A 16,097-nucleotide genomic window follows, 5' to 3' on the forward strand; every position below is an offset into this window, starting at 1 on the left:
CACCACCACAAAAGTGAAATTTTTGTACGTGGTCCTAATTCGATGACTAGGGACTTTAACCCTTTGCACTCGTAGCTATTTTAACTGCAAAATTAAACTTTCTTTCCGATCTAGAATATTTCCATTCCTTGTGATTTTTTTAACATTTTGTAGATATGAAATTGGTATAGTAGCTCATACAATAACTAAATGTTTAATAATTGATTAGATACCGATATATTTAATAGTGTAAACAATATTTTGAGTAATGGTACAGCAATTTTTAGTGGTGCCTCAGAGGGGACAACCGAGTGCAAAGGGTTAATACATATTTGGAATTTAAAATACAGAGCATACTTGAGTAAAGAGACATCACCGTCGCTGATGACAGAGAGATTTCAATGCCCGGTTAAGTTAGCATTCTAAATCGATCTTTGTTGCTTGCGACCGCGAGACAATGGTTCATGAGCAACTTACAAATGTCATTACAAATGTCACGTACGTGTACGAGAACTCCGCGGAATTTCACGGTTTTTTCCTTTCGTAATCTCCGCAATTCGTGACCGGGTAACGTTATTCCGTTAGCCGGCTGTAATTATTCTTACTTTCCAAACTTCAGCCTGCTTCGCGCGGAACGGGAAAGCTGTATCCATATTTTGTAGCGTTTAGCTTCCTAGTTTGCTTCACGATTAAACACATGTTAATTCCTCCCGTGAGAACAATATTTTTCTTTTTTAATTTGAACGGCCCAGAGTCGCCAGTTTCGTGCTATCGATCCAGTTCCGCCAGTTCAATGCTATTGAACAATTCATTATCAAACTAAAAAACTGTATAGGGTAAACTGTACAATAATTGGCACTCTAAGCCAAACTCGTAGTAAAAATCTTATCATCTTTTTTTGAAACGTTTAAACGAGCTTAACTTTCTATTAGTATAAGCTGATCGAGATTTTTCAGCAACTTCAAACAGTTTTACGAGTCATAAATCTTTTATTATAAAATATATTCAGTGAATAACAATGTAAACAACAAACAAACAATATATTCAGTGAATAGCAATGTGAACAAAACACAAACAATATATTCAGTGAATAAAAGTGAATAACTCTGTTATGACAACTTGCAACGTTGCTTTGAAATATAAATAAGAAGCAATGCAAAATGATTTTCTGTACCAGAAATTGTTAATATTTGCCGTTTAAATCAATAGCATAGTTTACTCTAGCTGTGAATAATTAATTTTTAGTAGACTTTTAAGTATATTCTGGCAAGAGTACAGTTAGTTTAGTTAAATACTATTGGGTTGGCAAATAAGTTCGTTCGGTTTTTTACATTGGAATAAATCACAAAAACCGAACGAACTTATTTGCCAACCCAATACTATGACAATAAAAAAATATCAGTCGAAAAAGTTTGATTCTATTCAATGGACCGCGTTTGAATTTTTATACAAAAACAAAGTGCATTTAGGTTCTCGATAAAACGTGTAGTGTATTTTTATATTTGTATTTACGAAATATTAACGCTTACCAGTTATAACCAGAGTCGCCAGTTTCAGACTTGTGTCCTCCCTCTATCTTCCCCTTCTACGCGCATGTGTCACAATGTCACGTGACTGCCGGTAGATGGAGTAGCTCATCTGGCTACTCTGCTTCAAAGTGGGGTAATGTGTAAACTCCCTATCGTTTGATTAATTAAAGCTGCACATGAAATAAGCAGTAGATGATAGAAAATCGGAGAATAAATTGAATTACACTTTTGACCCAATTCAGCTGTTATTGGATTTCTCTATAATGCAGTATAAATGAGATAATATAGGCGTTTCAGCAGAATCTTCCCAGATTGTTAATGATTTAATCTATCGCATTTTGTTATTATTAAATTACACGTGGAATTTTTAACGCCGTGGAACCAGTACCTGTAAATTGCAAAATTGAAGCAATTTATTAAATTTTATGTAGTTATGATAATTCATCGGTCATTAGAAAAATCTAACAACATTTATTCTATTATTTTTGACTTATTGCAAACATGTCAAGAAGAAACACATCGCCATATACATCGTCTATTCCTTGCAATCAAATTGGACAATTTTTACTTTGCATAAATCCTGAAAATACTATCCACTCGTATCGTCATAAAAATAAATTTTCGAGGAATTCAGTATGTGCACGTGTGAAAATAATAACGTTAAACAGTGACACATAGTTCTTTACATTCAATTAGGACAAAGCCACAGCTTGATCCTGTTATTATAATCACCTATCTACACTGCCGGTGACAATATCATCATATCCGATAAGAATGAACGAAAACAAAAACATTTCTCCTACACGCTATGTATGCAAGGCATAAAGTTCTCCATTCGCAGTCTCTATCTATCATCGACCAATTATTTCATTCATATTATTAAAAATGGTAAAGAAACCTTGGCGAGTTCAGCATTGTAGTTGTTAGTTCCCCTGTTACTAATTGCTCGTTACATTTTAATGCATGTAATTGTCTGACGAATTTTATACTTCTTAGGAGAAATTAGAAAGTCGCACGAATGAGAATTCAGGTCGAGGGATAAATACCTTTGAAATTGTTTTGTGACATAAAAATGTATAACACCATAAAATTGTATATTCATTAACGGGAAAAATTCAACCGCCTATTCAGCAGAATGTAATAAATGCAATTTTTTTAATTGTGACGAATATACTCGTCATACGAAGAAAGTATAATTACCAATCGCTATTCCCATTAAAATCTTCGAGAAAACAAACACATAAAAGGTGGATCCGTTAATTTAATTATAATATGAACGAAATTTCTCTAGCTTTGTATTTATTAATGTACTATAAGTTAGTATGAACTATTCTACATAGATGTCGCCCAAGAATAAAGGTGTTTTCCTCGCTTAAATCAACCAATGGCAAACCGTCACGTGCGAGGTACACGTAAACTTTGAGGTTACCCTGAACGTGCAATAGTTTACAAGTTATTAATATATTCTGTGTTGTTATATTTGGTAACTACAACAAATATTGATGTAGGTTTACATTAAATAAAACGTCTTTATTGTATTTTTTAAAATTTATTGAGAAAAACACTAAGATGATCTTGCCCCGTCAATATTACTACACGGGGCAAGTCCGTACTATCACGGTGGGGTAAGTCCGTAGTGTATGAGTAACTATAAAACTAAACAATATAATTTAATGCAATAAGAAGCATTTTCTAGCAGGCTTGTTAATCATTCTTTTCTTGCCCCGTAGCACTTAAAACAAGGATCGAAAGCATTTTTAAACTTTATTTTAATATCACTGTATCCCCTTTCATATTTCAGCATAAAAGTACATGTTTGTTTAAAAATGGATAACTATGAAACTAAACAATATAATTTAATGCAATAAGAAGCATTTTATAGCAGGCTTGTTAATAATTCTTTTCTTGTCCCGTAGCATTTTTGAAACAAGATTCGAAAGCATTTTTAACTCTTAGAGACGGACTTGCCCCATTTTCGGGGCAAGTGCGTCCTAGTTGACACTTCGTACAATATCCTATCAAAATGATAATTTTCAAGCAAAATTACAATCCTACATAATACTAATTCATCAGTAATGACTGTGGCAGGAGCTTGATACCAAGAAAGTTAAGTTTTTAAATAGACTGAAAATACATCGGTTTAAAGTCCAACTTTGCAAAAACTAGGGCGAACTTACCCCACTCCACCTTATTCGTAAATTGTAAACATTCTAGAATTCTCTGGAGCGAAAGTAATCGAAACATTCGGTTGGGAGAAATTGTACAAAGTGTGATCGATAAAATATGTATAAACTATTACAATACAACATAGATAGACATTTCCACAATTTCGTTTTGCTTTCAACTTGAAGTTTCATGTAATTGTTTATTGGCGGTAATGTTACGAGTAGGCGAGACGGATCTTTATGCAAAATAAAAATGTTCTACCTGAATTACATCATTCTAAATTGAAATAGAGATTTATTGTTTCTCTTAACATGTTTGACCTCTTTCTTACGATTTAGTTTGCGATTTCAGTGATTAAAACTTTTTTGTGTACGCCTATTTGTTCCCAAATCGCTGTACTTTAACACTAAACCTACCACTACCGGTCAAGTAACCGGTCTTAGATTTTTAATTTTATAATTATTGAAACGATGACGTTGCTTACATGGAAATTGATTCGATAAATTTATTTATCCAAGCACGTATTGCAATAAAAATTGCACAAAATCTTAGTAAATAGAGCCTTGTCATTTTTAACAGATGAACCATTTTAATCGCTTTCAGTGCTGGGTAGTTTTAATGTTAACAAAACAAATTTTATTTCGATTTAAAGGAAATTAATAGCATACCTATTTGTTAGTTCTGTTCAGAATCTTCATCACGAGTCTGACACGATATTATTTAAATTTAAATGTACTATTTTAATAATTCTTCCAATTTATTGACAGTCTTAAATTACACCTACTCATTTTTTTCGTAAATGCATAAAATCCGCTGTCTAATTATGAGATTACGAGTATAGACTATTGGAGGAAGCAGATCCTAAATTAGAAATGAAAAGAACCTTGATTGCAAGGCATCGTGTAGCAATGTATGTAAATGAATAAGTTCTTGTTCAGGCATTAGTGTATTGCGTTACGGTATTGCATTACGCACAATGCATCAGGGTCCCGGCGTCTATTCAGATTTTTGATCTCCCCATCCTTTTTGCGAAACTTTCCAGATTTTACTTTCTGCCTTCTGTATGCTAATGGAACCACCGATGCGACTTCGATTGTTCCGGATCTAATCAAAACTTCGTTTGCCTAATTAATTATTCAACCGGTATACACCATTGAACTATTGTACGACTCGTACGAGATTATTGAACTTGATTTTCCTTTTAATTGGACAACTTCGAAAGTGTAAAACCGTTATTAGAATTATATTCATCTCAATAGAAACTCTTTTCGGTTCTTTACGGCTGAACACGAGATATTATTAGGTTGTTGCTTATGAAATGTACGATTTTTAGCAGTGACGTTAAACAAACGCATTTTTGTACCCAATGTATTCTATCTAGAAATTTTAAGTTTCTTGATTGTATTACGGCCTCCAACGGCCTGTGTTCTGCGCGGAGCCATATCCTGTAGAGACATTTTTTTTACCACGCTTATATTAGCTTGCCGAGTTGTCGTTGTTGTTGTTGTATGCGTCAAATCTTGTAATCGAATTTGAGCTAGAGACTTGAAACTTTGAACTGGAAACAGAATTGGATAACAATGCAATATTGAAAAATAAATTTTTAAAAAAACTGTGCGTTCAGGAGAAAAAAAATGTTTATATTAACTATCACACCTCGCCGCGCGACGCTCGGTAGTGCGTCATAGCGTTCAGCGATCCCCACTCCCCATGCCAGCGCTCCCTACTCCACTACGTGTTCCCACTCCGACTCATCCCCACTCCACTAACCCATTTCGCACCGAAGGAGCTCAGTCAGTGTGGTGTTCCGTTCATTCAGTTCCATTTCGTACAATTTCGGACTCCATAAAGAGACGTCGTCTCTCGGAGTCATCCCCTCATTCTATCTCGCGTATTTCCATATGCGTTCCATTAAAAAAGACTAAAAAGTAGAAAATAAAAAGATATATAAAAAAACTTTTTAAAAACCACGCCTATATATTAAGATGCTCTAAAAGGGGAAAAAATAATTTTTTTTAGACATTAGTCACTATATATAAAAGCGTGGAGCGTCCACGAAGATTACGTCAATATAGTTTAGCGCTCCACGCTTTTATTTATAGTGACTAATGTCCAAAAGAATTATTTTCTCCTTTTTAGTGCATTTTAATATAACCGTGGTTTTTAAAAAGTCTTTTATATATTTTTTATGAGTTTACCGTGCCGACCGCGCTAAAGTACAATCGAAGCCGAACGTAGAAAAGGACGGAGCGTATCGGTGTGAACCACTACTAACACAATTACAAAACTTCTTTATTTTTCATTATTTTTCTATGGAACTTTCATCAACTTATTTGTGGCATTTTTCTGATTAAAACGACACCATTAAAAACACGATATAGTTTCAACTGTATTTACTGGTTTAATCGATGATGAAAGTTCCGGGCGCGAGGAATGACAGCGTGACTGTCCGCATCTCTTTCTTTCCCATATGCTGACGAATTTCAAAGAAAACTAAGTGAAAACGAAAGATGATAGCGAATCTAACGAATGCAATTCACGCCCTGGAAAGGTGAATAAAAATTTGTACGGTTGCACTTTCGAACTTTCTATCTTTCGAATCGTTTGAACAAAGTGCAAAGTGGTTTCGAGTAATTACGAGCGGCGCGGTACGTAGAAGCGTTTGCGAGCATCGGTGCATCCAAGTTCAGAAGAGGAACAAGGAGAAAGGACCCTTTTACTTTCCTGAAAGAGTATCGACATAATAAATTCGCAAATAAATCGTCCCGGATGCTTTCTATTTCCGTTCGAAGTTCGTTCCCACCGCGAGAGCTAATGGTGAAACCGAGAACCATTGCACCTGAAGGTTAAACGTTCATCCGCAACGAAAGCCACGTGGTCCCGATAAAAATTCTTCGCGTGACGGATGCCCGAGAAAGTTATTTCCTCGTAAGCTATAAATAACGATGCCGAGGAGCGTTTCAAAGGACAAGGTTTCGTTGCCCTGGCCGCGCAGCTTTGAATACTTTCAAATTACCGCCGACGCGATGCAACGTCTCGCTAAAATGGCGACAACTCGCCTAACCTTTTCCGCAAAGATCTCGCTCTTTCGAGTCGATTGAAAGGGTACTCTTCGATGATACCTGTTCACATTTTATATTAAGTTGTTGTATACGAAATGCCCGAGTTTGAAATGCAAATTTAACATTTTAATAAATTAATCGTTCCGTTTTAATAGATTGAACTTACCATTTTAGAGTACGAAGCTGGTCCTTAAGGTCCTATCTTCAGTTCTTATGTAGATACTTCTCTTTCGAATAACGTTTATTTATTTATATTAATGTTTGCAACCTTATTATATGTTAATTGGAACATGCAACCTTAACGTGTACGTGTTTTTTCGATTTTTAATATAAATAATGACTAGACTGCAGATCTTTGTGCAAAATAAAAATTGTCTGTATCAATTGTAAGAAACTAAAGTTGAAAATGTAAATGTGTGTCCTATGCAATATTCCTCAATTCTTCTAATGTTTCAAATAGACCGCGGATTTTATACGTTTTATAATTATACATTGTATAATTAAATATGTACATTATACATGTAGTTTGCATACAGATCCGCAGTCAAATAATCACTGAATTACGGAATTTATCCATTCATGACAAAAATGAGGGAACGGAGTACGAGACAGTGAAAATATTTAAAGAATTTAAAAGTATAACGTACTAAAACGTATTAAAAATGTACTAGAACGTATTAGATCAATTTCTATTGAATTCCTGGGTCTTCCAATTAATGCAAACTATTTTCATTTTGCATGTAGTTCCCCAGTCTAAGGATCACTGTGAGGATTAGTCGAGTAAAGAATGTAAAAGTACAATTATATTAATTTCGAACCTACCGAATCGTAGTAAAAATGTACTAGATCGTATTAGATAAATTTCTATTGATTTCCTGGTTCTTGCAATTGATGGAAACAATTTTCATGTTGCATGTAGCTCCCCAGTGTAACGATCACTGTGAGGATTAGTCGAGTAAAGAATGTAAAAGTACAACTATACTAATTTGCAGCCGACCGAATCGTACTCAAAATGTACTAGAACGTATTAGATTTTCTTATAGAATTTATATGAAAATTGTGGTGAAATTTTAAATTAAGATAAAAATTATGTATACGATTCCTGGTTCTTGCAATTAATGCAGGCAATTTTCGTTTTGTATAAAACTCCCCAGTCTAAGGACCACTGTGACGATTAGTCGAGTAAGGAATGTAAAAGTACAATTATATTAATTTCCAACTTACCGAATCGTAATAAAAATGTACTAGAACGTATTAGATAAATTTCTATTGATTTCCTGGTTTTTGCAATTAATGGAAACAATTTTCATTTTGCATGAAACTCCCCAGACCACTGTGGGGACTAGTTGATTACAGTAACGTTTCCTGAAAAAGTATTAATTCGCAAATGAAAATTGAAAAGAATCATGAGATTGCTCCACTGACATTCATCCGTCGTAAATTGACTACACTAATGCGTCCCATAATTGTACTCATGAGCGTCGGTTTATGAGCGAACAAGTGAAAGCACCGTTCTAGGACAATACAGTCGCGCATATTCCCTTCTCTTATTTAGTGTCTAGGCACCCACGAATCATCGCGGGCCGAGAAGGTAAAACTGTATCATAATGATCTTGCGTAACGAAGGACGATTTCGTTACGATCTTGAACTATTTCATGTACATCTTCTTTCGCAAAATGACGATAGTCACGAAGTAACTATTAGCTGGCCTATCATTAGTCTATCCACCGAAGAAATATTGTAACATTACGTGCCGCAATGGATTTATTACTGGAATCATAGTTCTACGTATGAGGAAATACAGAGTATCATTTGAATAATCTATTTGGAGCATATTCATGATATTAACCCTTTGCACTCGGAGCTATTTTATCTCGAAAATTATACATCTCTTCCGACCTAGAATAACTTCGTTTCAATAGGAGTTTTGTCGTTTTATCGATATGAAATTAATAACAATACCTCGTACAATATTTAAATGTTTAATAATTTGTTAGATCCTAAAATAATGTAAATAATATTTTCAATGATGGTACAAAATTCATAATTGGTTAATTTTGGAAACTGCGGGTGTGTGAATGAACTATTTCAAATACTCCATTTATTGCTAATTTGTGTGATTAATAATATGTGAAATTTTCAACTCATAACTGGTTAATTATTTTTGACAATTTTGGAAACTGCGAGTGTGTGAATGTACTATTTTGTATACTATATTTATAGCTGACCTATACATATATTAATTGATATTGATATTGATATTGAAGCAAAAACACTAACTCGAACGAATAATATCAATGATAATATTTACTGCTAGATTATGGGAATATAAAAACCACACTGTTTATGGTCTTAAAGGCGTCTTTTTAGGATGTAAGACTGTCAGACCTAAAATAGACGTAAAATGGACTGAAAATATTCTTTGATAATTAAAATATACATTATATATCACAAATTTCATGAACGCTGCAAGTATCCTCATACTTTTGAGCGGCAGTGTATGTACAATTAATATGTACGAGAGAGAGTGAGAGAGATACATGCAATTAATATGTACATATTACATATTAATAATTAAAAATAATATACAGTACATACGTAATACGTACTGTCTTAAAATTTTTAGAATAGTGTAGTATACACTATATATGTATAAACGACATGTTGGTCCCGAAATGTTCATACATTTTACATACATGATTGCACGCAATTGCAAAGTTGTCCAAGCACGCGAAATTAATCAGTTTTAACAAGCAGTTGCTTTCACTGATGAACAGTGGTTCCGCGAACGCGTTACGCGCCAGATGAAAATTTATCCACCGACAAATACTTACGCCAGTTGCAGCGAAGTAATCGGCTTCATTCAACAATTATCGTCCCTTCCCGAAGCTATTTCTGCGAGCGCTTACGTTATCCCAGGAAAAGGTTTGTGTCTACAACGAACGTGACGAAGTCGCCCTGAGAGGGGATCATCGCCACGAGCGAATATATGTAGTTTCGCGGAATCGCAGCATGCCGTTAGTTAATCGATTCGTAGATTTTCCCCGATGCACTCTCCAGTTGCACTTTCTACGACGTCCACGGTTCCCCGTGACACACGTGTAGAAAGCACCAGTGAAAATTAAGCAGTCTGAAAGAAGGGAGCGTGAATTGAGGGGAAAAAGTTAACCTCTCTCTGAACAGAAACGGAACGCGACACGTGACCGACCGGTGGCAGAAGCGTGGGGAATAGCGTCGTGGAAGGGGAAGATAGAGTGGGGACGCTAATCTTAATATGGCAACTCTGGCTGTATCTGTGATTGCATCTCGTTAAGTCAGTCATTGTTATTGTAATCTTCTGAGAATAGAAAACATTCGAAGTTGTTGATCAGTTCGGGGTTACTTAATTAGCAGAACTATTTTATTTCGGAATAGCTTGATTTCTGACACTCGATTTTTATCCAAAAGCTACTAATGATGCTTTGAAAATGATTGTACATCGTTATGGTGGTATTTATTAAATTATTTATTAAATTAATTAAAAGGATTATTTTATTTAGAAAAACCTTGCTTTCTGTCACTCAAGTTTGATCCAAAAACTACAAAAATGCAGTTTTGAAAATGATTGTACATCGTTATGGTGGTATTTATTAAATTACTCATTAAATTATTTAATTAATTAATTAGCAGAATTATTTTGTTTAGAAAAACTGGCTTTCTGACACTCGAGTTTTATCCAAAAGCTATAAGAATGCAGTTTTGAAAATGATTGTACATCGTTATGGTGGTACTTATTAAATTACTCATTAAATTATTTAGCAGAATTATATTATTTCGGAAAAGCTTTTGATTTCTGACACTCGATTTTTATCCAAAAGCTACTAGGGATGCTTTGAAAATGATTGTACATCGTTATGGTGGTATTTATTAAATTACTCATTAAATTATTTAATTAATTAATTAGCAGAATTATTTTGTTTAGAAAAACTGGCTTTCTGACACTCGAGTTTTATCTAAAAGCTATAAGAATGCAGTTTTGAAAATAATTGTGCATCGTTATGGTGGTATTTATTAAATTACTCATTAAGTTATTTATTAAATTAATTGGCAGAATTATTTTGTTTCTGACAATTGTGTAATAAAAAAGAAATGCCCGGTGCACTGTCGAGTTGTTGACTGTCATTAACGGTACTACAAATATCCCAATCAAAGGAGAAAGAATATGGGCGAAATCGCGTACAGTATTCGCTATACACGGTAACCGTAAGCGAACAGAAACCTGCACAGGTACCGGATGTGTTTCATGAATAGGCCCATTGTGTGCTGAAGGGATTGGGTCTCTGAGATAACTGCACACGTTCATTGTATCCGGTCCATATGTCGGTAAAATAAAAAAATGTTGATTATCTCAAGATGTATGTAACTCTTGCACGTCCACGTGACGTAATTTCCTTGGATGTTTAAAATATTTTCCATTATTGCGCAACAACATTGAGCTACTATTAACATTAACTACTCTTTGATAGCCGATAGGTGATTCTTAAAGATTGCGATGTGCTAAACACGTTCCCGGAAGTCATTTTTCTTCATTATCCTCAGTTCGTTTCAAAGAAATAAAACTTTCAACTTTAACAATTTGTTTTGCTTTAACTGCACAAATTAGAACGATTTTATAAAGACACTGTAGTAGTATATTTTTTTATAACATCATGAACAGATACAAACATGTTTAAATAGGGCGAGAATTTTTGTTCAAATCTATTTTTTGAAAAATAAAGATCTAAAGAGCAAACCACTGATACAAGTTCTTCGGTTTAAGCGAAAAGAATTTTGAGTGTTGAAAATTTGCATCTATTCTAAAACTTAGGTTAATCAAAATCTGGGGATGGTGGAGAAAACAACAATCAGATTCAGACAAACAATGTTAATTGTACAGAATGGAAATTCTTATAGTAATGTATGTCCAAAGAAATAAATTCATTAAATAAATTACCCATAAATACATCTTTCAAATATTAATAATCGTAAATTAAAAAGAACGCTGTCTGTACTGATCGTCCACTATGAGATGGCAGCGATTTCGACAGTGGAGCGCAGAGGGATTCGCGAGACCCCACTCTTGACGCCAGGCTAGCGCGGAGTAGGGATATCACGTGGTCCCTACAAGTTTCTCATTGCCATCTTCTGATGGACGATCAGTACTTCGAGAATTAAGTGTGCAAACGTGTACTTTATTTTGAAATTTGTTCCTCGTTTGTGTACACACAAATACTTAGTTTAAATAATATTTATACTAATTCTGCGACATTAAAACTAGATCTACCAGGGGGGTGGTCAAAATGACTTGCTCCTGATTTGTTCTTTTTGAAATATTAAAATTATAAATATGATTTCTTGAAAAATTGTTTTAAGAACTTCTCTATTGAAGTACATATTTAAACAAAACTAATACGAAATCTAAATAAATGCAATTTTGTCGGTATTATAATTATTAAATGACCATCACTCAATATACTACTTTCTTTACTTGGATAAGTATTTAATAATATCTTCACGTAAAATTTCTATTTTATTGTGCAAAATTTCAAAGAACAATGGCCAAAAAACCATCAAGAAGTTATGTTCAATTCTCCACAGTTAAACAAGTATCGTCGCTACAGAAAATATGTTCAGCTTCGGTATTTGAAAGTTATAACTGCTAATATGCAAATTGAAAAAGTGTCGCGCTCTCTGCAGAATAAACTTTCCGCGACGAAGGTTCCAGATAAATGTCACGTTGCAATTAAAGTACTCACGACTTTGTATATATGTATGTATAAACGAACAACTACCGCGTTGACCTAATTGGTTGCCTTGCAAATGTCAGTGGTCCTTCGACTTCGCAAGTCGTTCGACCTGTAATATGATTAAATAATCAAAACATTAGCTTCCATCATTTATACGGAATCGATCGGCAATCGGAAACAAATATGTAATCTAACTCGAATGAATAAACACACGATTTATATAAAATAAAGATATTCCCCATTATTATTAAAAGTTTTAATATTTGACAATATTAATATTTAGCATTTATTAATAATGATTACTAGACTGCGGATCTTTATGCAAAATAAATATTGTCTGCATCGATAGCAAAAAATAGAAACTAAATTGAATGTTATTGTTTGTTATTGATTGTAATCGAATTTTTAAAATTTTCCAACAATTTCGAATTTCATCTACTCAATTTTACTGTAAATGCACTGTTCATTGGTTAGAAAAGTAAATATTCAAATTCAATTTGACTATTCAATGAATATAATTTTGTAACAAAAAAATTTTCCAAGACTCATTTAAGTTTATAAAATTAGCTAACAATTGTAGATTCTACTATTTCAATGATAATATCCGTATATTTATAAAAAGAACATGATACACACACACAAGCTATTTTATAATTCATTTATCAAAGTGATAAATAAATAAATAAATATTCACATACTCTTAACCTAACATAGTTACTGATGATTGAAAATAATTGTGCATTCATAAACATTGACCTAATAGAAATCTGTAAGTACATAACTTATATCGATTCATAGTATTACCAAATTTCATAATGACAATGAAATAAAAATGTCTTAATTGAAATGGTAAAATTATGTCTTCCAAATTTGGACAATGTACCTTAAGAATTTAGGATCTTGTATGTGTAATATTTAAACTACGTGTAACAATACTGCACCTGTTAAATAAACCACTTGGATTAAAGCATTAATAAATTAATGAATTTCTTCCAAATTGATATTTTGGGTAAACTTTCCTTTACCGGACTTAAAATTTGCGCCTTTTTCCTATTAATTACGATGTATTTGGTATGTAATCCAGTAGATCTGTACCCGGGGCGGCTGCAGATCGAAGTTTCGATCCTGTAGGATCAATGGTTCCGGAGTTATGCTCGCTTAAAGTTGAGCAATCCGCAGTGTTTTTGACAGGTAAGGATAATTAATGACTTGGTTGATGATTAAGTTGGAGAGGGGGGTAGGGCAAGGACCGGCGGTTATGTTCAGTAAGCGGCTCGCGGTCGTCACTACAAACTAATATGTCGGCGCCCTCACCAGTCAAAAACACTGCAGATTACTCAACTTTAAGGGGCTAGTATAGGCTCTATTTGTAACTAGAAAATACCTAGAATCTTACTAGAAAAATGGCTCGAAACATGGGTTTGCGCGCTGTCGGTTTTTGTCCTTATTTCAGAAAATTTTGTGCTGAGTGAGGGCTTATTCTAAAGAGGAAGGTTAGACGCACTGCGCCCTGGTTACGAGGTTAACGAGATTATGTTTATAACTAATAATATGAGGGCCCAAAGTAGAGAAAAAATCTAGGAAAAAAACCAGCACATTTCAATGCATTTTTCTGTCTCCAAAAGACTTTTTGACTTATGAGATGACCAGGGCGCAGTGCGTTGAACCTTCCTCTTTAGAATGAGCCCTCGCCAAGCCCAAACTTTGCTCAAATAAGGACAAAAACCGACAGCGCGCAGACCCATGTTTCGGACCCAAAATCTAGTAAGATCCTAGTAAATAGCAAATATCTAGCAAATAACTAGAATCTTACCAGATTTTCGATCGAAAAAAGTGGGTCTGCGCGCTGTCGGTTTTTCTCCTTATTTGAGCAAAGTTTGGGCTGGGTGAGGGCTCATTCTAAAGAGGAAGGTTCAACGCACTGCGCCCTGGTCATCTCATAAGTCAAAAAGTCTTTCGGAGACAGAAAAATGCATTGAAATGTGCTGGTTTTTTTCCTAGATTTTTTCTCTACTATGGGCCCTCATATTATTAGTTATAAACATAATCTCGTTAACCTCGTAACCAGGGCGCAGTGCGTCTAACCTTCCTCTTTAGAATAAGCCCTCACTCAGCCAAAAATTTTCTGAAATAATGACAAAAACCGACAGCGTGCAAACCCATGTTTCGAGCCATTTTTCTAGTAAGATTCTAGGTATTTTCTAGTTACAAATAGAGCCTATACTAGCCCCTTAAGCAAGCATAACTCCTGAACCATTGATCCTATAGGATCGAAACTTCGATCTGCAGCCGTCCCGGTTACAAATCTACTGGATTACATAACAATTGGATTATATACTGGATTACATAGCAACCGATCTGAGAGGCACAGCGCGATCATTTAGTATCCGGAAAATACAAGCGTCTCACAAGTCACCCCCACCCAGTGTGTCCAGACAGGGGTAATCGAAAAAAGGAATCGGGGGGAATACAAGTACCCCCTCTCTTTTGACCAGAGTAATATGTGACACGTTGCGCGACGAGAATAGAGTGAGGCAGAGTGAGGCGAATGGAAGACACGTTGCGCGTGCGCGGTAGGGACTGAACGGTGGAATAGGATAGTGGAAGGGGATAAGGTGGAGAGCCTGGAGGGGGAAAAGATGTTGGTTTCAACATGAATCTGGCCACACTGCCCCCACCCTTGAGGAGGGCCAAAAGGGCGGCCCTACGAATATAGACGGCACCAAGTGCACTATTTCCCTAACAGCAGTTGTATAGAGTATAGATGAACTTAATTAGGTGTTTATCCCATCAAGCACATTGGGCCCGAACTCGGCGGTCCAGATATTGCGCCCGACGAAAGGGTAATTAGGACTGTAGCATTACATCTTCCAAATTGGAACAATGTCCTTTAAGAATATAGAAACTATGTATCGTATCGTAAACTAATACCTATTGTATCTGCTAAATAAACCACTTAGCTCAAAGCATTAATAAATGAATAAATTTCCTCCAAATTGGTATTTCAATTTCGACAATAGTATTATATCTTTCAAATTGGTATTTCCTGATCAGCCACTAACTATGAAACGAATTTTTACAGAGGGTAAGGTCGAAGTGTCACGTGATGGCAAGTACTTGAGTACTCTCGCGCCAGGGAAGGTCCTCGGCGAACTAGCAATCCTTTACAACTGCAAAAGGACAGCGACGATAACAGCAGCCACCGATTGCCAGTTATGGGCCATCGACCGACAATGTTTCCAAACTATTATGATGAGAACTGGCCTCTCCAGGCAGGCCGAATATACGGACTTCTTAAAGAGGTAAATATATATTTCACTCACCAAACAAAATACAAGACGTTGTGACAGAGATCAACTGCTGGTTACGTCGAGATTGAGTGAAATAAAATGGCTGTGCTATCAGAGTCGCCAGAACAGGGACTTGCTACGATAATTGTCAGTAGATAAGAATAAGTTATTAACGAATTTTAGTGCACACACACATTTCATCCCGATATCTCTTACGGTTCAAGAGACATCAAATTTCTCGATCCAATAGTCATTCGTAACTTACAAAATGGGAAGCAGAGGGGAATGATTCTTGTCGGATTATT

The 16,097-nt window shown here is 35.0% G+C and overlaps 1 protein-coding gene across 3 annotated transcripts in view; it reads left to right on the forward strand.

The window, feature by feature from the left end:
• Positions 1 to 16,097, forward strand: part of LOC143211396 (cGMP-dependent protein kinase, isozyme 2 forms cD4/T1/T3A/T3B-like) — a 181,119-nt gene that overhangs the window by 153,969 nt on the left and 11,053 nt on the right. For all 3 annotated transcript variants that reach the window (XM_076429041.1, XM_076429043.1, XM_076429042.1), the window contains one exon: positions 15,585 to 15,804. In XM_076429041.1, coding sequence (XP_076285156.1) covers positions 15,585 to 15,804 — 220 coding nt within the window. The remainder of the gene's footprint in view (positions 1 to 15,584; positions 15,805 to 16,097) is intronic.

Source organism: Lasioglossum baleicum, chromosome 8, assembly GCF_051020765.1.
Source record: "Lasioglossum baleicum chromosome 8, iyLasBale1, whole genome shotgun sequence".
Taxonomy (NCBI): domain Eukaryota; kingdom Metazoa; phylum Arthropoda; class Insecta; order Hymenoptera; family Halictidae; genus Lasioglossum; species Lasioglossum baleicum.